A 25517-nucleotide genomic window follows, 5' to 3' on the forward strand; every position below is an offset into this window, starting at 1 on the left:
TGGGCCTTGTGCCCACCCGGCTCTCCGGCCATGACTGTCACACCTCTCTCTCCTTTGTCTACTCAGACGTGCTGAAGGCCTTCCCTGATTCTTCACTTGTGGCTCCCTTTGTCCTCTCTTCCCCCAGATCTTTGCATTTCTGTTTCTCCGTCCTTGAGGTCTCAGCTCAAATGTTGCTTGTTCCTAAGGCCTTCTGTGTCTTCCCGACTTCAGGAGCCCCTCATAGTACATGTTGCGTCCCAGCACTCTTCTTTTCTCTGACTGAAGTCGTCTTGTCCAGACTGTGAGTGGCACGAAAGTAGGGCCCTTCCTGTCTTTTCTCTGCTGTATCTGCAGTGGCAGGAACAGAGCCTAGCACACAGCCGGGGGGTAATAAGTGTTTGCTGAATGATGGAGAATGCACAGTTGTTCGTCATGAACAGGAAAGGCTTCCAGCGTCTTGGATCTCCGCAGTGTGTCATCGGCTGTTCGTGGTGTTGGTGGGAGGAGCGCTGGGAGGTCTGGCTTGGTGCTGCCCTGGAATGGGAGGGAATGGAGGCTGTGCTCACACTGAGCAGTGTCCAGCTATCAGCTTCCCAGGGGCGCGTTTTTCCTCCTTTGTGGTTTACTTCTAGCTTCATTGAGTTTCCATTTTTGTTATAGCATCTCAAGCCTCTCATTAGATGCAGGAGGAAAATTTGGTGTGGTTCCAGATTTTTCTTTTGAAAAGGAGAAGGACTCCATCCTTGAACAGAAAATCATAGCTCTGCCTGAGCTAGAAGTGTTTTTGAAGGTCAGGAAGACCCTGAAATTTTAGAGACTTTGTTTATATTAAGGGAGTTAAAGTTACCAAGCGTCATGACTGTACTTAAGATACGAGTGGAGGTGAAAGTGTTTTAAAAGGAAAATAAAACGTGTCCTGGCTTCCCCAGAAAAGGAAGACATTTTTTTCTTTTGGTATGTGTTCGTTTTTCTCTGACCACACGGGCATGCCTGGCTTTATAATTGAAATCATTTGGGAAGTTTTAAGCTGGTTCAACTCTTCCATCACTGTCAGTTACCAAACTCTGTACCTGGATGTTTATCACGAATGCCTCTAATGTCACAATTACCTTTTACATGAATTGCACAGAGGCCGCTTCGTCTCCTAATGTTGGACTGGAATATTCCTGAGGCAGATTTGCCCTGACTCAGCATTCCAGTAGCCAGACCATAAACACTGACCTGTGGGACTCTCCCTTCCTCAGTAGAAGATGGAAGGGGCGGGTTACGGCCTTCCTCCTTAATCAGAGCAGTGTAGGTTTAGACAACAGTCAAGACACCAAGAATCTGGATACCATCCTGCCAAGAAAAGGCTAAATGTCATATGTTTCCATAGGAATCCTGAAGTTTTTCCTTCATACAGGCATGCAGGAAATTAAACCACAAGAAAGGCCAAGTCGAATTTCTTAATCCACCCCAAACAATGAAATTGGAAGTGTGGGTTTATGGTTGGAAAGTGACTGGGTAAAAATAGCGCTGACTGACTCAAGAAGTCGGCCTCCTCAGGCTCCCAGGGCCGCTGAGTGTGGGCTCTGGTAACAGACCCCGGGGCTTGGCTGGTCAGACCTGCCCCTCGGGAATGTGGAGCCACTGGGAGAACTCAGTCCCACTTTTGTCGTCTCCTGCCTGGGTTCTCTGCTCTGTCCATACTCAATTCCAGAAGTTTCCAGTCCAGGCTCACCTGTGTCCTTCGGTGGATGTGACTCAGGGAGGCCCCCTGGCTGCTTTTGGTGTTGAGTTTAGATGGTCTCTGGATTTTCAGGCAGTGGCAGCTTTATTGTTTTCCACCCTCACTGGCCGTGTGCAGTTTACACTGTCGCTTACCTGACAGGAGGGGGATTGCTCTGCCTCAGGTCACCTCCCTTGCCCCAGAGGGTTGACTGAACTTTCCAGTTTGTGACCTTGTGTCCTCATGTATCTCTAAGGCTGAACTTGTTTTTGGCTTCCTCTAGACCTGGAGCTCTGAGAATGCAAATTGGCCTCTGAGAGACACTCATCCCAGTAGACTTGAGGGTTTTCCTGAGCTGCTCAGATACCCAAAGTGCCTGCCATTTGCCTTGGACTTCCAAGTTGTACTTGGCACGAGGAGATGGAGAAAATGTAGCACAAATACAATTAGATAAATGACGGGAAAGAGAGACCAGATGAGAGTAAGTGCCAGCTTGTTATTGTTTGCTTTTTTCTTTAAAAAATGCATTTGGAAACCCAGAAAACCATCTTGTGGTAAAGTAGGAGGAAGGCCGAAGTTTCTAGATGGGCTTGCTTAGGAAAATGATTATAAAAATGAGTTACTCTGGCCACCTCGAGAAGGAATCCTAAAGAAACTTGCGCTTCATGGCAGTATGCCTTAAATTTGATATACATTGCCAGATAATGGATATTTTCTGTGAGGTAGTTAATTAATCCCTTTAAAAATGCTTTTAGTTTAAAAGCAATACATGAAAAAAGTATGTAAAAATTCACATTTTCTTCTAGTTTCATGTGTGTGTATATATAAATATATATACGTACACATAGAAATACATAATACATTAATATATATTTGACATACTGATAATCTTATGATTACAATATTCTTTGAAAATATTAATTTATTTCTGTGATTACAAAAGAATATATATATTGTAGAAAATTTAGAATAGTATAAAGAAGAAATATAAAATAATCTGTAATTTCACGATGGGCTGAGGGTATACGGTAGCTGGTCTCCGAAGATGGACCCCTAATGAGGCATGCCTCCTGGTAGTCACTTTTGTGTCGTCTCGCCTCCTTGAATTTGGGCTGGCTCTGTGACTCATTTGTGACGAACAGGATATGCCGTGGAAGTGATGCCGTGTGACTTCCGAGGCTCAGTCGCCAGGAGCTTTGTGCAGTTTCAGCCTGGGTCTCTTGGAACACTTGTTCTTGGCAAGCTCCCTTTTGGAATCCAGCTGCCATGCTGGACGAAGCCAAAACCCCAGGAGAGCCCACATGGAAGTGCTCTGGTTGACAGCCCCAGCTGAGCTCTTTGCTGATTGCCAGCGTCAACTGCTAGCAATATGTATAATGTGGATGGTCAGCCTGGCTGACCCTTTAGATGGCTACAGCCTCAGCCGCCATGTTCCGGTATCCACATGAGAGACTCCTCCGGAGGACCGCCCAGCTAAGCTGAGTCGACCCATAGAACTTTGAGGGATAATCATACACCATTTTAAGCCACTCAGTTTTGGGGTGTTTTGTGATGGGGCAACAGAAAACTGGCATGAGGCGTGGGCTATTTTCAGCGTAAACCCATTAAAAGGGAGCATGTTGAGGCAGAAGAGCTCAGACTCCAGGGCCAGTTAGGCCTGACGTGCATTCCTGCTCTGTCGCTCACTAGCTGTGTGACCTTAGGCAAGTTATTTGGCTGCTCTAAACCTTAGTTTTTTACGTTTGTTAAGTGGAGATTGGGAGCTTTACCAGACTTCCAGTGTCTGGCACATAGTAGGTACTAAGTAAATGTTAGTTCCCATATGGTAATATTTAATAGTCATGAAGAATGCTGATAAAGAAAAATTGGAAACAGCAGTGGCAGCAGTAGAGAATATATAATGAAAAGTCTATATTTGCATTTTCTGAGGGTAGGAACAATGTTATTCATTTCTGAACCTCCTCCAAATGTGGCGTAGTGCTTGGCACATAGTAGGGACTTTGTGGCTTGCTTAGCTTGGCATGGCTGAGGTCGACGAGAGGCATATACTGTTCTGAGAACAAGCAGCTGGGTTATGAGAGAGGAAAAGGCCACCTCTCTTCAGAATCACGGGGTGGCCAGGAGGAGTCTTGGGGGGGTTTTGGTCTATTCTAGCCCTCTTGTCTTTACAGTCTAGAAAAACTGATGCCCGGAGGGGAAGTGGCTTGCCCAGGGTTGGACATAGTGGCAGACTCAGGCTCATGGCTGGGGCTCTAACCCAGTGCCCTGTCTACTTGCCTAAAGTTTCCAAGTTCACATTTCATTAAATAAGGTGGAACCCATTGCATCACTTGTTTAAAAAAAGAGGAAAGAAAAAAGAAGACATAGTGTCTTCTAAAGGTATCTATGATATACAGTCATCTCCTACTTGTTTCTTTATTCACTTATTTATTTTTGTAAGAGTGGACAAGGGCCTCCTAGCCTGGTGCTGCTGGACATTTTTCAAGAGGGTCATTGCCACCCCTGAGTGCTCGGATGATGAGCTCCAAGCGACAATAATGGCAGCTCTTACCCTCTCTCTTTGTCCAGTTCCCCCACAGTGGGCAGCACCAGAGCGTTCCGGTCAGGGAAGAATTTGCTTGTTACAAGCTACCATATTTGTACCAATTTGCTTGGTACAGTTCTACCATAAGTGGGGAGGACAGAAAGCTCTCTACAGTAGAATGCCAACTAATAAATGTAGAAGGAAGGAAGGCCTTAGAAAGTCACCATTTGGTGACAACCATTGTAGTAGTAATTTATTCAGACAAGAAGAATCAATGGATGCTGAACCAGAGCAAGCAAAAATTTGTTTAGGAATAGGATATTTTCACAGACTCACAATGTTTCCCCACATAATGCTATTGTTATAAAGAAAAAATAGTAACTTTACAGTAGTCAAAATTAACATCACCAGGGGCCAGCCCAGTAGTGTAGTGGTTAAGTTCAAGGGCTCTGCTTCGGTGGCCCAGGGTTCACAGGTTCGGATCCTGGGCACGGACTTACATGCTGCTCATCAAGCCACACTGTGGTGGCATCCCACATACAAAATAGAGGAAGATTGGCACAGATGTTGGCTCAGTGACAATCATCCTCAAGAAAAAAGAGGGAGACAGCTCAGGGCCAATCTTCCTCACCAAAAATAAATAAATAAATAAAAAATAGAAAATTTAACATCACCAATAATGAGACAAATTGACATGCTGTGCCTCCTGATATGATAGAGTGAGAAGAACACAGTGTCATTTCTGTGCTATTCTTGACAAAGGTGCATAACCTGAATCTTATCATAAGGAAACATTAGGTAAACCTAAATTGAGAGAGATTTTATTAAATAATTGGCCTGCACTCCTCAAATTGTCCTAGGTCGTGGGAAGATGTGGAAAAACTGAGGAACTATTTTATTTTATTTCTTTTAAAGATTGGCACCTGAGCTAGCAACTGTTTCCAATCTTTTTTTTTTTCCTGCTTTTTCTCCCCAAATCCCCCCAGTACATAGTTGTATATTTTTTTAATTGTGGGTCCTTCTATTTGTGGCGTGTGGGATGTTGCCTCAGCGTGGCCTAACGAGCGGTGCCATGTCCACACCCAGGATCCGAACCGGTGAAACCCTGGGCCGCCGACACAGAGCGCCCAAACTTAACGACTTGGCCACGGGGCTGGCCCCAAGAGGACCTATTTCAGATTGAAGAGATATGACAACTATATGCCATCCTGGACCAGAAATTTTGTTTTTGTTTTTGGGCAATTGACAAATTTTGAATGGCACTGTAGATTAAATGGTAGTGATGTATTAATATTAATTTCCTAGTTTCAATGGTTGTACTCTCATTATGAAAGTTTCCTTGTTTTTCAGGAAGTATGCACTGAAATATTTAGGGTTTAAATCTTTTTTTCCCATTCATCTGTAATTGTGTCAATTTGGCATTCTATTTCATGTCTTTAATTACAAAATTAAAACAAATAACAAATTTTATTTAATTAAAAATAGAAATGAAATTAGCTAAATGAAAATATAAAACAGGGGAATACATTAGTTGGTGCTTAAGTACAATTTGGTAGACAGAATCTTCCTCATTATAGCGTCCATCATGGGAATGTGTTATAAAGAAGGTTTCCTGGGGACCCCGGTTCCACAGGAAGACAGGTTGTGTTTCAAATGACAATTGGAGTCTGGACTCCCAGCACAGGGGCCAGTGTTTTGAGTTCTTCACGTTCTTGGGTAATTCTTACTATACTCGTGGTGGGAGGGGCTCCTCTTAGCCTTGGTAAACAGGAATGAAAGCAGTGAAATGCAGACTGTATCTTGGGTGGGAGAAAACCACAGAATGGGGACAATAAGCCCTACTTGTCAGGATCAAATGAGGTACAATATGTAAAAGTACCTAGCTCAGCACCTGGCATGGAGGAACTGCATCATTTTATAGATGATGGTAGATGGTTCGTCTTTTTTATTTTTTTAATGTAGCATAACAATCAATAAAATAATATGACATTTTGGTCAGAGGCCTGGCTCAGGAGGCAGGAAACCTGAAGAGCTATTTGACCATTGACAAGTCAGTTTACAAACTGCCACAGGGCAACAGATGTTCCTCCTGAAAAGACCGAAGCTATGTTTTCTCTCTTCTACTACAGAAGGTAAGGGAATGGGTAACAATTCTTCACATGTAAATCTCAGAGAGGTGTTTCTGGGTTCATAAAGTAGAGAAACTGGCTTTTCTCCTTGAAAGTTGCCATGATGTGGATTTCTGGGCACAAGGAACAACATGGGGCCACTCTTTTGTCAGCTCCTCCCTGGTCTCAGGGAGAAGTTGGGCCTGTGCCCGAGGGCAGGCTTCTTCTTCTTGGGGAGAAGTTGGCTCTTCTCTGCCTGGTCCTGCTTCCCCTTTCTGTGTAAGCAGCTCAGTAGTTCATGACCTCGCTTGGTTGCGGGTCTTTCTGCTGTACTCAGCTAGAGAGGGGGCTGAAGGAGACCTGTGGCCTTGAGTCTGAGGGTAGTGGTGGGCTGCAAGACCCCATGGAGAGGAGGATGGGTCTGCAGGCAGTTCAGCCCCAGGAAAGAGGGACAGAGCCACTGTTCACACTGGGAAGAACTGCTCCCAAAATACAGTAGCCTTTTTATTAGACAAGTGAAAGAGGTGGCCACGGTGCTAGGACATTGAAAGCAAAACTGCCTGTGCTTGCTTGACGTCTCCAGGGACCCATAGGTCAGTATCCTGGTGGTGTATGCACGAGCAGGCAGTGCACACGAAATGTACTTTCAGTGCCAAAGGGGAACAAGGGCTGGCTGCATGAGGAGTTTACCACCAGAAACAATGTTAGGCGATGTCAGCCATCCTTGTGTGGGTGCCCCCAGGTGAGATATCCCGCTCACAGAACCCCCACGGGCATCACAGGCACAGTTTGGGGGTTGAACTTCTGCTCTGAGAGTCTGCCTGGCTTTCTGGGGTCTGGCTATCTCTGGCTTGGCTCCCTTACTAGTGACCATGCCTGGATTCCAAGGGACACGTGGGCATACAGGGGTGGGGAGCCAGGCAAGGAGTGAAGTGCAAGCAAGTGATGGAGGACAGGAGTCCTTCAGGATGGCAGCTCAGGACTGGCAGGTACAGATCTCAGTGGTAAGCCAGCTAGGACAGGCGAGGGCAGGGGAAAGTTCTGGAAGGCCAGCAGACAGGAGTCCAGGCAGGAACACACCAGTGGCTCCGCTGCAGCAAGGAGACTTGTGAACAAGGAAAAGGGATTTGACATGGCTCAGATGAGGTGGATTTAGTTGCTGTTTTGCTGTTATTGACCTTGTGACCTTAGCAAAACCTAATCTCTTTGGGCCTGTATTTCTTTATCTTCAAAGTAGGTGGAATTAATACTTGCCTGCAGTGGAACTACTGCTCGTTCCTGATCTGTTCTCTCCCTTTTCATTTATAACTGAATCCCATTTATATAGGAGCAGCATTATGCCCAGTGAAAGAATACGTTTCACAGCTTCCCTTGCAGCTATGTGTGGCCATGTGAATAAATTTTGTCTGGCGAAATATAAGAAGAAATGTTAAGGACTTCCAGGAAGATTGCTTAAAGGGTCTGCCTTATTGCAGGAGGCAAAGAGGTGGGGTCCCTTCTCCTTCCTTCTTTCTGGTGGCTGAAATGCACCCAAATTAGCTGGAACCCCAGTAGCCATAGTGCACCATGAGGCAACTTTGGGGGTGGAAACCAGATCTAAGACAGCAGAATGGAAAGGTCTGTAGAAGGTGCCTGGACCCTTGATGACTTCGTGAAGCAGCCATACCATCCCTGGATGGCTTAGCTGTGGTCTTATGCGTGTTCGAACCATTGTTACTTTACGTCTTCTGTTATATGCCATCGGACTCAACCCGCACGGAAGCACCTGCCCCCTAGGGTTGTTGTGAGGATTAAATGGGTTAAAGCATGGGAGAGAGTTTTATGAGCTGGGGATGCACTTTGAACATTACAGTGGGACCTAAAAGTATAAGGAATCAGTCCTATTTTTGTCATTGTCATCTGAGTGAACTGAAAGGGCAAGGCCTTGGTGGACAGGCCCGACAGGCTGGCTGGGCCCAGAGGAGGAGTGTGTGTCAGGCCAGAGCACAGGGATGAGGTGCAGCAAGACAGCAAGCAGGACAGAACCTGTGTTAGTTTTCCTAATTATACACTGAATCCGTAAGTGAGGTGTGGGCTCAAATGCCAGGAAAGAGGGAGAGAGAGGTTGGAAGATGTAAGGAGAGAGGGCAGATGAGATTAGAAACAGGAGCCCCCATAGTTCCAATGAAGAAACTCAGAATGAGGAATTTGGAAAGTTGAACAAGGACCATTTAGGACCAGTTGTAGCCATATCACTGTTTCCAGAAAACACCTGTTAATTCTGCCCAGAGAAGGTTGCTTTCTACCGCTGCCATCCCCAGGGGTCTGTAAAAAAAAGCCTGCTGGTGAAGAGCAGGGACCAGGCATCAGTCTCCGTGCTGCTGAACGAAGTTAGAATGTGGGCCTGCCCCAAACAGGAAGGAGAGCTTATGCTTTTGGAGACAAAAAATAAAGTCTATAGCAGACACCAGGGAGCAATAAGCTGTGGAGAGGGGCCAGGTCCCAGCAGGGACCAGGGGCATCTATACCACAGAAATGAAAGAATGGGGGACACTCTGCTTTCCAAATGGAAAATTCAATTTCCCCTGCATACTGAACTTCATAAACAAGTACGTGAACTCTAATTTCATACTGGCAATAGAAGGGAGAGGAAAATTGAGACCAGGTGTTGTGTGTGTTGTCTTATTATATATGGCCCTAAAGTTTTTCAGCCAAGTTGGAAATAAATTCTGTCCTAACCTAAGGGATATGATTTATACCTAGTCACAGAAGGTGCTAAGGGTGAGGGCGGAGACTCATATTACACTGTTGCTGAAACAAAAACCATGTCTTTTCATAGTGATTTGTTTTGTCCACAAAACAGGAGCTGATAGTTAGAAAAAAAATGTATGGTGGAGCCGTAGCTAACACTCAGTTTTCTGTGGTTAATTTTGAGAGGGGGCGGGTGGGGCTAGGAGAAAGAATTTGTTGTACAGCTAATACATAAAACTGTCTCTGGTCATTAATTTCAACCTCTTGGCCCCGAAACCTTTCACCAGAGCTGCTAACAGGTTGTATAAATCACTCTTGTGAACTCCGTTTCCTCCCTTCCCCTCCTCCCTCATAGTGGGTGCCGGCTGCTGATGTAGGAAACATCCATTAGCAGGGGAGTGAGGACTTCCTGGCTAAGCAGCACCTGCAGAACTGGGCGCTGGTTGTATCCTGGCCATCCAGGCTCCTCTGGGAAGTTGGGCAGCCCAGGGATGAAGAGCGAGCAGGGCTTCAGGGCTCATCGAGTTTGAGTGTGAATACCCCCTCTGCCACCTACCCGCTGAGTGATCTTGATCATCGTACTTCACGTCTTGATTTCCTCATTTGTCAAACAGAAATAATAATACCAATCTCAGAGCATTTGGAGGATTGAATGAGTATAGTATATTTATCCATGTTGGCTATTGTCGTTCAAAACTTCCTTTCAACTTACTTTTGTGGCATTAAACCCTTTTTTCCTGAAATTTCTCCAGTGGTCTCTGCTCAGTGAAAGGGAACCCCAACAGTCTTCAAGCTCCTTCAGGGTAGGGCTCCTGAGGGAGGTGGCCATGGGAAGTGGGGAAGCCCTTCTCTGTCCACGGAAGTCCCAGTCACTGCCCCAAGATGATCTGGAACTGCTGCTGTTTTCACCCTTGATGTGGCCGCATTTCTTGGTTTTGAAGAGAGCGAGATTTTAAAAGGAATTTCAGAGATGTCTGAAGGCTCTTCTCAGAAAGCTGTATGGGATGGATCAAACGAACTATCGAGTGAGGCAAATCTGTGCTTGCTCTGAACTCTGCTTCCATGCTAAGTCATCTTAGATAAGTTGCCAGAACTCTCTGAGCCTCAGGTTCCTCATTTGAAAATGGGAAGTACTGATACCCATCTGGCAGAAGCGGAGTGGAGGTTCACGAGCTGAGTCAGTAAGTGTAAAGCCCCAGCGTGGGCCTCGCACACTGACACCCTCTCTCTCCCTGTGTTTAGGGAGGGAGCATTTGGCTGACCAGGCTGGAGGAGTTCCAGGAATCTGTGCCCAAGGCCTTGGACCCTTGGCATGATCTACTCTGTTCCTTCGTAGCAGCTATTCCCATAGTTAGCCAGCTGTCCTGCAGCTGGGCCTTCCACAGCAAAGGGAATGGAGAAGAGGCTTTGCGGGACAGGGAAAAGCCCAGCTGGGAAGTGACCCGAGTTCCCTGCTGGATGTGAGAACCACTACAGCCACTTCCACCCACGGACCCCCTTGGGGAAACAGCTTGGGTCTGTGCCTTGGGTGGTGGGCCCTCCGTCACAACCTGAGACCCTCCAGCAGGAGAAGCCAGTCCGGTGTGGCTGATGTGGCTCATCGGGACTGTGTCTGTCCCATGGGCCTCAAAACAGCTCCTCCCAGGTCACAAGCCTCTTAGCATTAGTGGAAACCTCCACCCCTTTCAGTTGCCCTTTGGCTCCTGCAGGCCAGAGGTGCTGCTGATCAGCAATTAAAAAGCTCCAGAGAATGATAAAGCAGGTGGCAAATTGCTGCAATATTTCCAAGGGGACAATGAGAAATGGAGCTTCCCTTCCATGCAGCTGCTTCCAGGTTCTCGGCCTCATGACGCCCCACATAGCTTGGTGTTGTCATAATTTCCCCTTCTCCCGAAGCCCTTGTTGGTTAGTGGAGAGCTTGGGCTGATGTTCTGAGGTGAAAGCCCTCTGATGTGTTGCAAATATTTATCTCTGGGAAGTTTGGAAGCTCTTTCAAGACAAAAAGGGAGCAAAGGCACTTGCATGGTTAATCTGCCCCTTGGAGAAGGCGTTTTGTTGCCAGGATGGTAGCTGAGGGCTTCCCTGAGCGACTCTTCATAATTTCCTGGTCTGTTTTGTTGCATGTTGTTTTGTGTGTGTTAAGATGTGTCTACTAGGAATTGTTTCTGGGGATAGGAGAGGGGAAGGGAGAGGAAAGGAGGCTTTTTTTTTTTTCCTTTTGCTTGTTTTCGGGTATCATTAATTTCTCACTCCAGTTGTAATTCCATCCACAGTCAGATGAGATGCCTGGTGGATGATTTAATTGGAGGCTGATGCTGAGCTGTCCTGAGCCTGTTTCCACTGGGGAATATCGACTTGGGAACCTCCGAGCTGGTTCTGACGCCCTGACTGTTGCCTTCTGCAGTGCGCTTGTACAGAGGAATCGACATGATGGCCCAGCCAGGCTGGCGCTAAGGGCATCAGATGCCAGCAGGAGGCGTGAGCTTCCTGAACCCTGAGAACAATCACCTGGGCAGTCAGGAACCTCCTCAGTACTATCCAGGAGCAGGGTGGTGTTGATGGTAATGGAGACTCAGAGGTCTTTGAGTTGACATACTTCAGTGGATCCTGTCTTGTGCTCAATCATCAGTTCTATCGTTGGGAGTTTCAGCCAGGACCCCTGAACCACCTTCTGAACGCTGGAGGCAGCAATTCTTCCATTTCCTGAAATAGCCCAGGCCAGCTTGCCTGATCTCTTGCCAAACTATTGTCCTCCGTGGAAACCAGTGTTTAAAGCTCCAACTGCTGGCCCATGAGGTGGGAATGCTGGAAGCTCTTCTAGGTTCCATCATCTACCAAGAGGCCTGGTCAGCCAGCATCATGAGGTTGAGCTCATCCGAGGAGGGTGCACAGCACAGATGTGTTCCTCAAACACCAGCTGCACACACAGGCCTTTTCCTAACACACGGGCAAGCTTCCTTCCAGCTGAGACAATGACCCAGGTGCACATTGATACTTCAGTTCTTGTTTTTGTCATTTAAACATGTACATGAGAAGATTTGTAAGCACGAGGGGCTGGTTGGAAGGCCCCTCATCCAATTAACTGGGTGTAGCAGCAAACATTCCCAGGAATGAACAGATCTAATTAGGACAGAAGACAGCTGGGCAGTGGGGTGGACAGTGTTTGACCACTGGCTGCTGTGGCTCTTCTCCCAGGCACTGAGTTTGTGTCTCCATGGGTGGCTCCTGGATGTCAAGACAGGTTCCTGACTCTCTTTGAATTTAGCGCAGCTCAAGGTGTGTTCTTAGAGGAATGTAAAGATTGGTTTTTTGACATCCCTGCCTGATGTTAGTGTGAGAATATGGAGAGCAGTTTTCTCATTCCCAAAAGCTGGCTATAAAGTGTGTGGATCATGGAGGTCTTTAATTTTTTTTCTTTGACTACTACTTATTCATCTTCAGGTTTACATTTTCTCGGGATGGTATGCAGATCCTCCATGAGCTAGTTGTGTTGGGTGCCTGGAAAGCCTTGTGCACAATCCTTTGGGCCATTAGACAATGTTTTCTGCTCTCTAGGAGTTTATGGCCCATGTTGGGAGTGGGCAGTGTGAGGGGGAGCTAATTGACATAAGAGAATTAGCTAGGGAGTCAGAAGACATGAGTTCTGGGATTAGCTTTGCCACTTAGCTCTACTGTGTGACCCATGACAAGTCCCTCTTCTTTTTTGGTCCTCAGTTTCCCCACCTGTACCATGGGTATATTGGCCTCAATTATTATCAAGCTCTTTTCAGATCTGTTATCCTAGATTATTCTGTCCTCTACCTTTTTGTTTTTTCTCGTGGGATTCTGACATGATGGATGTTCAACTAGCCTTAGATGCTAGCCATTCCTTTGTAGATGTCTAGTCCTCCTTTTTCTCAGACATTCTTCTCCATGCTTTATAGATTTCATCTCCTCTTTGTGTTCGGGCAATTATCTCATTCGTTTATTCCTTAAATTTCAGTGGTCCTTCTGCTGTCTTTACAGCTGTCCTACAACCAGCATCCTCTCTGGACCATCACCGTGGCTGTCACTTCCACATGTCAATCCTGTTCCATCCTCAGAATAGCCTTTCAGCATTATATATAAAACCCTCTGTATGTAGTTCCCACAGAGAAGTTGACTGCATCAAAGACCAAAGGCCGGAGCAACAGGGTCCTTTTAAAGAATCTCATCCTAATGAATTCCTGCATTCCTAGTAAGCATCTTCCTCTTTTCAGCAGTGACATTTACAACTTGGCACCTTATTTCATAATTACATAAGAGGATAACCGTCTGGACAGATGCCTGCATGACAGCACAGGCTGCACGGGGGCTGTCGGCCTCCCTGAATAGAAGGGGGTGTCCTCCTGCCTCAGCCTGAAAGGTGACAACTGGGTCAGTCCTTTCACATTGGTGTGAAGGGGTCATTGTGCTGGAGCTGCTGCCTCCTTCCTTCCAAATCAGTTAATCTTGTTGGGTGAAGTTTCTCTTGAAAGTAGTGTTGGCAACTTTGAGCAGACCCTTCCTGAAAGGTGCTTTACAAATGAGCAGTTATAAAAAATATCGAAGCATCTCACAGTCCTGTGTCTTAGGGCTGCGCATTACCTTTCCAGGTTCACTCCAGCCAGTCCCTAAAGGGCAGGGAAAGAGCTCAGATTTATCAAGGGGCTTATTAAGACAAGTCTAGGGCTCTGCCCAAATGAGGGAGCTGGGTCTCTTCAGGAGACAGCTGATGTCCCTGAGCTCTGCCCTCCCAGCACATTCCTGTCCTCAGGGAGCACTCTCTCTGCCAGGGGCAGTGAGACAGGTCCACACAGGTGGCAGTGGCCCGAGACAGGCAGCCACCACTTCTGACCAGGGCCCATCCAGGCAGGCCTGGGAAGGAGGCACCGGGGCTGCTCCTTGCAGAATAGGTAGGACCTAGATGACCTTGAAAGACCAGAGAGGACACATAGCACGTGGTAGGCTTTCAAGGAAGATTGACTGAGTGAACGGCCTCTCTACCATTAGGAGTTTCTTTAATTATGGTCAAGTTATCATTTTCATATAGAGGACTGCCTTAAATTCTGCATTTGGCTAGCTTGTTGCTCTGCTCTAGAATTCTTTTTGTCTATCAAGGTCTTTGGTGCTTCCCTGTGCTCCCAGGACCCCAGTGTGAGTAGTATTGAAATTAAAATCTACCTCCCTGGAGCTCCTCACCCATCAGAAGGGGAATCAGGGCCCACTGGAAAGAGCATGCTGGGTGAGTCAAGTCAAGCAGACCAAGGTTCAGATCCCAGCTCCAACCCTTATTTGTTGTGGGACCTTAGCTATTGTTTGAAATAAACTATTGTCTGTGCAAAGCTGGACACTTAAAAATGCTCAAAGAAAGGGTGCTTCTATATGGTCATCATTTAGTTTATTGAAAGTACTCCCTAAGGCCACGAGGATGAAATTTTCCCTTCTTTCATAGCCCTGACAATGCCACAAAATTACCACCATACATCCTAGAGGCCTCCCCGTCTCCAGGCCACATGCCCTTTTTCCCCTCCCTCCTTCATCGACAGAACCTGTGATGATGTGGTTTCTCTGCTTGGGATGGTGGTACCATCCTGTCCCTGTCTCATTAGGGCTCTGCTTTACCTTGTGTAAGAGTTGCCTGAGGCCCTGGATGTGGGAGCTTGGGACACAGGAAATGGACCGAAAGAAAGAAAAGAAATGGCTGGAGGTGGGTATGTGCTGTGGGGTTCTCCATCGTGACTTTTTGATGGCTGTCACTCTCATTGCTGGACATCCTTCCTGGGACACAGTGTCTTTCCTTAAGGTCACCATCAGGTTCCTTCCTTCTATTCCCCAGGGCCACCTCTTGAGAGCAGCAGGTGCCTCAAGGCTCTGCCCAGTGGCCTGCCTCTATTCTCCCCTCCTGGCTTAGGGCAGATTTCCAGGAGACCAGCAAAGTCACCACAAGGGCTTCCTGACATCCAGACTCCCGGGTCTCTAGGTTGACTCCCAGGTTTCCTGGTTTCTAGGTTGTCGTTATTGTTGCTTTTAGTGCTTTTAGGGAAAGCAGCAGTTTTACGGATCCCGTGATGGGGTGGGCAGTGTGAAGCCAGGCAGGCAGCAGGTCCCCATTGGCCTGGGCAGGCCCATTTCCTGTACCCCCTCCCACAAGGGTCAGGGAAGCCCAGCTCTGGTACCCTCTCACCTTCCTTTGGCCTGGGCAGCTGGATTCTCACCTACTGTAACTTATCTTTTACAAAAAACTCATGTAGGATGTCAACTCATGTTTTGTTTCTGCATCACAGAAGAAAATAGAACAAGGAAAATAAATCAATTTTTCTTGAACTATAAGCTGTGATTTCTTCATAAACTAGTTTAGAGAAAGGCTGTTGAATTCCGCAAACATTCTGGGCATTTCCTGAATGCTGAGCCCCACTACCAGTGGATGGAGGCCAAGATGCCAAAGAGAGGTCCCTGTCTTCAAAGGGCTTCCACCGGCAGCCTGTCCTCAGACGCTGTCATGCTTGGCAGCTGGGCAGGCATGAGAAGGCTGGTGAAGAGCTGAGGGGAGAGCCCCTATGTTCTGGAAGGGTGTTGGTGTGACTTCACCCTCCAGCCCTGCCCACACGTCAAAGCCAAGCCCATGTCCCCTGTTCTGTTCAGTCTTCCTCAACTGCCTCAGGCCTCGGCCAGCTCTCTACTCTTCAAACCCTGGATTCCTGTAGCGCTCGGCGGCCTGTATATAAGAGGTTTCCCACCTCTTATTTCATCTTCTCGGCATCACAGCCTTACGAGACGCGTCATGTCATCCCCACTTTGACAAATAAAACAACCAAGATGTAGAGAACTACGATAATTTTCCCGGGGTCACAGAAGTAATCAGCACAAAACGGGGCTTGCCTTCGTGTATTCTGAGTCCCAGGTCGGCCCTTCTCCTTAGCACTGAGTACTTACTCTCTCTCCATCATCATTTAACCCCACGTGCCCCCTCTTTGGAGCTCCCACAGCCCTCTTCCATTTCATGTCAGCACTAGGTCCTCCCTCTCTGTATTTGGTCCCCTATAGGTCTCTTCTTGAGACCAGGGTCCCAGTCAGCCTGGCGTTTGGTCCCCTGCTGGCACTGACAGTGTAGGAGCTCCATCAGGCTTGGTTGGGTGAAGGATGGGAAAATGAACTTGGCCGGTACCTCCCTCCTCCCGTCTCGCCCCTAGTCATCTGGAAGCAAGGGAAGGAAACATCTCTTACGTGCCAGGTAATTACAAGACTCAGTTTGTGTACTTATAGCCCAGTTTCTCTTTCAGACAGTGGATTAAAAACATAACAGTTTCTGAGGTCTTTTAGCTGTTTCTCTCTGGGTCGGCGTCCTAACTTGACGTGGATCTTGGTTTGCAGAAGGTACTAACAAGGCCTAAGACAATAACGGTTTTCACCCCTCTCTCCCCTGGTCGTTTACCATCTGTGCCCTAAAGAGGAACACCTGTATGCTTTGAGTTTTCAGTAGGGTGTCCACATAATGGATCATCCAAATCAGATACTTTTGAGAAGGAAATGGTGCTCTGTTGACAATTACACCAGGACAGTGGGACTAAACTGGAGCATATGGTCACCTAGTTTTAAACAAAATATGTCTGCAATTGGAAGGAAGGATATGGGCAATTGTTTCTGAAGACTTCCAGAACGCCGGGAGTTGCTGGCGGGTGAAAGGCCTTTGTTTGCAGTGGTAACTTTGCATCTTCAGTGACCCCAAGAATAATCCCCTACCTGTTCTGCACCTTTCATTTCATTTTCTCTCAGTGGCTGAGCCTCCCAGGATGTGTGTCTGTGTCTTATTGTTGTCTTTCCTTTCCTCCAGAGATCCTGCGGATAATTCAGCTGGACCTAGACCTCAAGTACAAGACCAACATCCGGGAATTGTTTGAGGAGTTTGACAATTTCCTGCCAGGCGCCATCATTGGCATCGCGCACGAGATGCAGCCAGTGTACAGGTATGTGGCAGCTGTACGGGGGCAGCCTCCAAGGCCCCTGCCCACTCCTACCCGCCCCCAATCCTGCCACCCATGGCAGATGGGGATTTATTGGTGTGTGGTCTTTCTACATTTAATATCTTAGGGACACATTTGTACTTGTTGCTTACAGTTGAAAGTGTGGGTAGGTAGTTTGCTCAAAGCCATAGAAGCCACCTCATTCTTTTTGGGGAGTTTGTGACATTTTTCTTGTGGAAAGCCCAGCTGTTTTGGTTGTTGTTTCTGGTGAAGCTCAGAATTTTAAAATCTTGGGCTTTGTCTTAGAGAGGAGGTATCAAGATATAGCTTTAATTTGCCACGGTGGTGATGACCTAGGCTTTTTTGGCCTCTGGGTCACCAGTGGCCCTCCTCTGTATAAGCAGAGTGGGTTCATCAGTGTCTTGTAAGGATGGAGCGGCAGCACGACTTTGGAACACAGATGGACCTCACCTGGTCGTGGTGAAGAAGTGCATCCTGCGTGGTGCAGTTTCATTGTCACGTGTGCGTTGTAGAGAAACTCCAGCACCTGAGAACCAGGAGACATGTCCAAGGATATTCACTGCGGCCTTGTTTGTCATAGCCAAAAACTGAAATCAACTTAAATGTCCATAGACAGCAGAATGGACAAATAAAATGTATTCATCCAACTGAGTATGATATCAAAACAAAAATGAGCCACGGTAGCTACAAGCACTGATAGGTAAAACTAGACTGCAATCTTTAGGGATGCAAGCACAAGTGGTAAAAACTATAAGGAAAATCCGAGACATGATGATCCCCCAAATCCAGCACGGCCGTTACCTCTGGAGAGGGTGGGGAGTGATGGGGAGGGCCACGGGTCGGGGTGCCTCAGGAGTGCTGCGATCCTTTAGTTCCCCCAGGTGGAGACCTTGGGGGGCTATGCATGTGTTTGCATATGCTCTTTTCTGTGTAATCTGTGTCTTACAATTGAAAAAAGGAAAGGAAATCCAGAAGCACCTACAGGTTTTTGTTAAAAACTAGGCCCCTTGGCCCTGGGTCCAGAGAGTTCCATGTTGCTGACTCTTCCTCCTCTGGGCAGAGCCATGGCTCACTCAGAGCCCAGCTGCCTGGAGCTGGAATTTCACCATCCCCTGGGCTGGCCCGCTCTTTGTTCTCGGTGCAGACCCTCCTGCTGCCTCCCTGTGGACCTTCTTGGAGCTGGGCCCAGTCTTTGGAGAGTTGCAGGGCACAGCAACGAGTGACTCAGGAGCATTCATTTCCCTAAGAGAGAGGGGAGGTGTGACAACCTCCTCTTGGTTGTGGTTCTTTGCGAGACCCAGATCACATAACAGGAAATTCCGGCGAGGCCTCTGAATGGGCTGATAACTCCCGGGCCTTGTGGGTTGTTCTCCTTATATAATCCTCCCGCTATGTGCCCCAGAGTCACAAAGTAGAGCCTCTTACTGCACTATGAGGCATGAGGAGGGAGGGTTTGGGCAAACACCTGCCATTTTAACTCATAGCAGCCTCCCCACCTCATGTCCTCACCTTCATACAAGGTGTATCTTGTGTCTGAGTTTCTTGATTTAGCAAAGGGAGGTGATGGAAGGAGCACTGAACTGAGAGTCCAAGGTCCTCTGTGCTAGTCCCAGGTCTGCTGCCATGCCTGGGCCTTGGCTCTCCATCTGAGGATGGGAGCCGCTGGCCCCAAGACCTCCCTCCCCAAGCTCTGCGTTTGTGATCCCAGCTCTTCCGACCCTCACCATTGCCTCATGGTCTTTCCTCTGTCCTGAAGCTGCGTGTCTGCTGGTGAGCTCCTCATTGCACCCTGGGGGCCAGCGTCCCTGTGGTGTTTAAACCAGGCTAATTGTTAAATGCAGTTGGAGGAGCCATGCCTTAAAGCCCTGGTTTGGAATCTTCTGTAATATAAATGGAAACCTGATCACACTTAATTTAAACAGTATTGGCCAGAATTTGTGTTTTCTCTAGATCTAGGATTTTATGAATGGTGAGACTTAAATCAATTTAATTGTCTGGCCTTCTCAGAAGAAATCTCTGAAAGATTTTAGATCCAAAATGAGATTGAGTTTTTCTCACCTTCAGAGGCTTTAATTATCATCATGTATAACGAGAAAGATGGGCCCTCTGCTGCAGGGCTGCTGGGAGAGTCCAAAACTGCTCCGTTTGCCGGGCTTATGCCCTCAGAATCAACAGATACGAAAACTCCTTTACAAGCTCCCTGCCCCACCCCCACTGAAATGTTTCTACAGGCCTCTAATAATTAAGTCTGCAAACGACTCCCTGCACTCCTCTGCACCCTGCTGGCTTGGGATAATTGGCTTTGAATGTTTGCAGTCTCATGCTGGGGCTGGGAATGCTTTGGTGCTGGCTGGGGCAGACTGGGAATGGAGTGTGGCTTTTTGCCGTCTTGCATGAGGAAACCGGAGACTCCAGATCAAGTGTTAGTTGTCTGCCACTTTGGAGCCTACGCCTGGGTGTGTGTGTTTGTGGGGAGGGGGTGGGAGGAGACAGAGGGGGGACGGAAAGGGAGTGAGTAAAGAGTACCCGAGCAAGGACAGGCAGAGCTGGGCCCTTCTCCTGAGCAGGCAGTCTCAGCCCCAGTCTCCTGGGACTTGGTCATTGTGGCATGGGAGGGGATCCCCAACCCGGCCACATGCCCACCTCTGTGGGCACTCGCCACTCCCTGAGTGCTCCTTGAGGATCTGGCAGTGGACTTCCGACAGCCTACATGGTGGAGTGTGAGGGGGGCAAGTTTTTCATCATAAGCGGAATCTGCTAGCATCTATGAAAAGAAAGGAAAATTTAGAAACAGAACAAAACATCACAAAAGCAAAACTTGACTGATTAACCGAGCACATTTTGATCTGGAAATTCACTAAGCGGAAATAAATTTGGATCTCCTCAGCTGTGTTGTTTTTATAGTCACTTGTCCGACAGTTGCTATACTTCAAAGAGGCACATACTAAGTCATTTTTATGACTATTTCCTCTCTTTTGTGTGTCATGAATGTTAGAAGCTTGGAGAGGGGTGGGGGAGAAAGCATTTCCCAGTGTCTATTTGACAAATAGCTTTTTTTAACAATTTTTTTCCACCCCAAATGTACACCAAACTGAGTGTGTTTTCTAAAAAGTGATGGACTGTGGGATGCTAGTGTAGTGACAGAGGAACCTTTTCTCTTGGGTCCCTGTTAAGATTCTGTTGAGTCAAGTATCCCATGACCTTCCTCAGCTGAAAACTGGGGAGCAGTGGTCAGCTTGGGTGGAGCCTTGCCCTTCCTGTCTTGACTCTTCCTCCGCCTCTTAATCAGGGAACTAGACGACTGGACGGGTCCTCACTGGTGATGTGTTTAGTTGGGATAAGTGGCCAAAAGGAGAGAAGGGTGTAGTGCTTTCTCTGTAAATAGAAGGGCCTCTAAATAGACAACTGTATTTTGCAAATACTGTGTGTGTTAGTCCAGGGTGCCATTTTGAGTTTGCTTCCTTAGGAATGTACTGGACAAATAAAGAAAATGGTTGGACCCTCTTTATGTACAGCCTATAAAAATTCCAGGGGTGTTTCAGCAGCAAGGCAACCACAGGGAGACCCAGGAGCACTCAGGTGGTACTCGGAAGCCGTGGGTTACAGTCCTGCCTTTCATGAATTATCCGTGTGACACTTTGCAAGTCACTTGATTCTCTGACCCCCTGGTTTTTTCATCTGTAAGTGGGGATAAATACATCTAATGCGCAGAATTACTGGCAAACTCACATGAAATAACGCACATGACAGTTTCTGGTGTAGAAGAGACCCTCGGTAAAGAGGATTTCCCCACTGGCTCCCTTAAGCCTCATGACTCCTTTTTGTGTTTTCTTTTCCAGATGGTTTGTTCTTCTCGATTCCTCCTGCTCTACCCCACCCCAACCATACAGGGTCACCAGTTAAAACACAGGACACCCAGTTAAACTGAATTTCAGATAAACAACAAATAATTGTTTTGTGTATGTCCCAAATATTGCATGGGGACATACGCATACAAAACAGTTATTTGTTGTTTATCTGAAATTTAAATTTAACTGAGTGTCCTGTTAATTTTTTGTTTTTGTTCTTTGCTAAATCTGGCAGCTCTACCCCTATACAAGAGTTAAAACCTCCCCTTTTTAGCAGAAGCGAGTGGTCTGGCTTTTCTACAGGATCCTTGAGTGAGCAGGAACAAAGGGTCTGGAAGTGGAGCTCGTGAGGGAGCCGGGTAAGAGCGTGAGGGGGCCAGGTGAGAGCATGAGGGGTTGGGAGGCAGCCGCAAAGTCTCCGCGAGGCAAGAGGCCTGAGCTTCTCCACTGTGCAGGAGTTGGAGGCTTGGCTGTGGTGCTTGGGAGGCCAGTGGGGCCAGGAAACCCGGCAGTGGCTTAGCTTCAGGCCACAGGGCTCCTGCTGAGCTTGGAGCGAGTGTGTGTGTGTGTGCATGTGCGTGTGCGTTTGTGTTGAGGAGCTGGGGTCACAGCCCTTGGTTATGGTCACTCTGTCTCAGAGCTGGCCGCCTGAGGAGCTGCTGAATGGGGGCTTTGTTGGTGGGGGCCGTGGGCTTCCGGTTCATTCTCTCTTGGCTCCACAGGACAGCTGTGTGCTGGTTTGAGCCCAAACCCACCGTGAGGTGGAAGCAGCAGGCTAATCCTGTCAGCTGCTGATAACACAATGCTAGGCAGGAATTTGCTTTCCTGTTAAGTATTTTAGTAGTGCCCATGCCTTCACCTTTTTGCTCATGTGGTTTTTATTGATACCATTTGTGCTGGCCTAGCCTTCTTTGAGATGCTGGCAGTGAAAACGTCTGGCCTATCTGCAGGCTGCCTTGGCCCAGTGCTAGGACTGGTGCACGCCTCTCAGGGGAGTTGTGGAGGAAGTGAGACTAGCACAGAGGTACAGGAGGATGGAGGACACACCTCTGCCACTCACAGCTGTGTGATCTTGGGCAAGTCTCTTGACCTCCCTCAGCTTCGGTTTCTTTAGCTGAGAAATGGAGATTATGGCAGTGTATAGCTATATATGGCGGAGTGGATTGGAGGATTAAATTAGACGTTGGATTTATAGTGCCTGGCACCGAGCAGCACTCCCTAGTGGTGGTGGCAATTTTATCTAGTGCCATCTCAGCCACTTATTAGTTCTGTGACCCCAGGGAAGTCATTTAATCGCTGAGCTTCAGTTTCCTTATATATAAAATTGGAGCTACTGATAACTCAGCATAATTTGTACTAATATTTTGGCTTCTGAGCATCTGAAACCCCTTCCTGTGTTTGAGAAATTCCTTACCATATAAGCATGCCTCCCTTTATGGAAGACAAAGTGTTACCCCCCAAGGGGGCATCATCTGCCCGCCACACGACATGCCAAGTACTCAAGTGGCAAGGGGGTAGGAGACAAAGGACTTTATTACAGCTTGCTAGCAAGGGGGACGGAAGATGGCTGACTAATGTCTGAAAGAACCATCTTACAGAACAAAGACTACAGTCCAGTTATGTAGGGGGGCTGGGCTCTGGGTGGAGGAGGCAGCGGGTCTCTTGATGGGGGCATCCATCTGATCTCTGGGTGGGGCAGACATCTGGTCTTAGTTCCTTATAATCTTTCGTTTTACTGGATATGCATCAGAGACCAGAGCAAGCCCTATACCCTGATCTTTTGAGTTGTCGTTGATGATGGCTATCAGCATAGACCCTGCTGCCCGGGGGGCCCATCACATTCCTCAGGAACTCCAAAGAACAAAGTTATCAACTTATAGCAGTTGGGATGGGCCATAAAATCTACAGAGCAGGTCTGGGTTAGTTAATCAGAGGTCATTCAAAGTTACAGTATGGTTTCTTTTCTACAATATGGCTTTGCTTATGTCAAGCTTGTGTTGAGCTGGTATCAAAAGGGCTGGAGACTTTACTTCCTGGACTCATTGCAGCTAGGGTGTTGGTGCTGTGTTCCCCTCTGTCTTTCCCTCACCGGAGGAAACCACCACCATGAATTTAGTATCTATGTAGACTGACTCTTATACTTTTACTATATACTCCAAACAATATAAGGTATTTGCAAAACAGAAACTGACAGTATTACAAGGAGAAAACAACTAGTCCACAATAATGGAGGGAAATTTTAACATGCCTCTATCGGAAACCAAGAGCTTGGGGAGGGGGAAGGAATGCATATAGAAGATGGCAGTATAGTCACAGCCCAGGAGGAAGGAAGGAAAGAGGAGGGAGGGGAGAGATGCTGGAAGCCTGGCTTCTTTCCCACCTCTTCCAGGGCATGGAGTATTTCAGTCCCTGTCACCCTACAGAGGGCGAACTTCTGGCCACTCTGCCCGCTTCTGGACTTCAGCCTATGGCTATAGCCTTGATCACCAATGTGGTTTCTGTTCTGTTTCTGGTCCACGGAGAGTTCGTCTCATTTTTTAACCCCACTATGTCCTTTCTTCTGCTGCACCTTTTGAATTTAAAAAAATTATTATATAAAATCAATACATTTTTATTAAACATTCAAAAAGTATACGAGGATTACTAGTTTTCCAGAAATTTTCTACAAATTTATCAGTGTATTGTGTGTAAGTAAATGGATTTGTACTTTACCCTCGTGCATCTTTTTTTGTTCACTTAACAGTGTATCTTGGCCATTTTTATACCTATCTCAGTATAGTCCTTAATTAAACTTTGCTAGTCTCCCAAAATAATTTTTTTTCTTTTTACAGTGGAAAATTTCTAGCATATACAAAAGTATATGGGTGCTTCCATATTATAATATTCGTGGAGCTTCAATAATTATCAACCCCTGGCCAATCTTGTTTCATCTCTGCCCTACCCACGCCCCTCCTTCCATTATTTTGAGGCAAATCCCAGACAGCATACCATTTCACCTATAAATGTCCTTTTTAATCTATTATTTAAAAAGAAAAAAAAGGAGTCCTCTCTGCCATCGCTGGGCGTGGAGCTGAGAAGGGTTGTATGAACTCACAGTGTCATTTTGTCTTCAGGTTCCTCAGTCTGAAGTCAGCCTGTACGAGGGAGGAAAATAGACAGACATGGCTCTAACATCTAGTCAATCAGCATTTTCCATCTCTCTCCAGATTGTCTTCTGTCGGGATGTTAATGTGGCAGCCATGTCTGGAAGGTTTTACAGCCGATATACATTCAGGTCCCTCGTTCAGTGGGCATAAAGCTCTGCTTTATAAGAGGACGTACCACCATTTCGGGATGAGAAAACATAGGTCTTGAAGATGAAAGGTGTTAGATTTTCTCTTCCTTCTTTTAAAAAAAATTAACCAAGATTGAACCTTGTCAGTTTCTATTAGAGTTAAATCTGAGTGAAAGAGAGAAGAGCCTGCCGCCTTTATAAATAGTGACTGATAAAGAAGACCTGTACTGCATCACTCCTTAGGAGTTAGAAGACTGGGCTCTTTTTGCAGAGCCTGTATAACCTGGGGGCAGTGACGTAGCCCCGACAGGAGTTATTAATAAAAGGGGAGAGAAACATCTGCCCTGTGGTAGAGATAAAAATATCTACTATGAGGTTGTTATTTTTTAATGATACTATTGGGAAAATGTATTTCAAAGGAAAAAGCTGTATATGGAAGAAGCCAAGTGGAATTGTGTTACTGGTAATGTAATTGTTTCCCATCTGATGGCTGTGCCTACCTGGGTAGGCTGTGAACATCCCTATGCCACCTGAAGGCCATGGGAGTCAGGGAGGCTGCTGAAGACTGCATGTTCAGGCTGAGATGAGGTCCTGGTGGACCATGTGAGGAGCTTCCCTTCTCTGAAAACACAACTCATTTTAGTTCTTCTGTCATCCTGCACTACCGAATCAATTAAAAAGATCCATCATGTGGTACCTGACCCAGACATCTCTTGAAAGAATGAGTGAGGAAATAAATGAGTGGATGGGGTGGGACTAGGTTGCGTGTTCTCTTCAGGGTTTGCAGACTGTGTACCAGGCACATAGCAGATGTTTGTTGACTACGTGAAGGAACAAATGTTTAATCAGAGGATGCCGCCTTAACAGTGTGTAGGCCAGCCATAAAGTGAGGGTTCACAGTCCCATCACTGGTGTTCTTAGAGAAAGTCCTTTCATATTTTCTTTTTAAAGACAATCCATGGGAAACATTGTTATTCTCCATTTTTATTGGGCTCGTCATGTTTGTGCACCACAGGATTAGGTGCTTTGAGGAATTATGAGTAGAAGATATGATTCCTGCTTTCAAGGAGATTAGAAAGTAATCTCCTTGGGAGATAAGGCAGGTAAAATTCAGTAAGGACACAAATGCCAAAGATGCAGACACCAAGTCACAACTGCTGTTCACAGGTGTCCCTTGGACATGCCGCAAGGACACCTTGCTACAGGAACTGTAAACTTCACTGTGTGACCCACATTATCCTCAGTTTAATATTCTGCCTTCAGAATTCTAAGATATGTGTGTGTGATGCTTCTGTCTTTCCTCTGAATGGTCTTTTGGAAGGGCAGTGGGATTTGCTGTGCAGGCATAGCCTCTGAATGGT

At 46.9% G+C, this 25517-nt stretch overlaps 1 protein-coding gene across 1 annotated transcript in view; it reads left to right on the forward strand.

Annotated features, from left to right (window-relative positions):
* The window catches only part of XXYLT1 (xyloside xylosyltransferase 1), a 173416-nt gene that overhangs the window by 81968 nt on the left and 65931 nt on the right, over window positions 1–25517 (forward strand). Inside the window, exon 3 of the mRNA XM_046659641.1 lies at window positions 16884–17016. Within this exon, the coding sequence (XP_046515597.1) occupies window positions 16884–17016 (133 nt within the window). The remainder of the gene's footprint in view (window positions 1–16883; window positions 17017–25517) is intronic.

This window comes from Equus quagga, chromosome 4 (assembly GCF_021613505.1).
Source record: "Equus quagga isolate Etosha38 chromosome 4, UCLA_HA_Equagga_1.0, whole genome shotgun sequence".
In the NCBI taxonomy this organism is placed as follows: domain Eukaryota; kingdom Metazoa; phylum Chordata; class Mammalia; order Perissodactyla; family Equidae; genus Equus; species Equus quagga.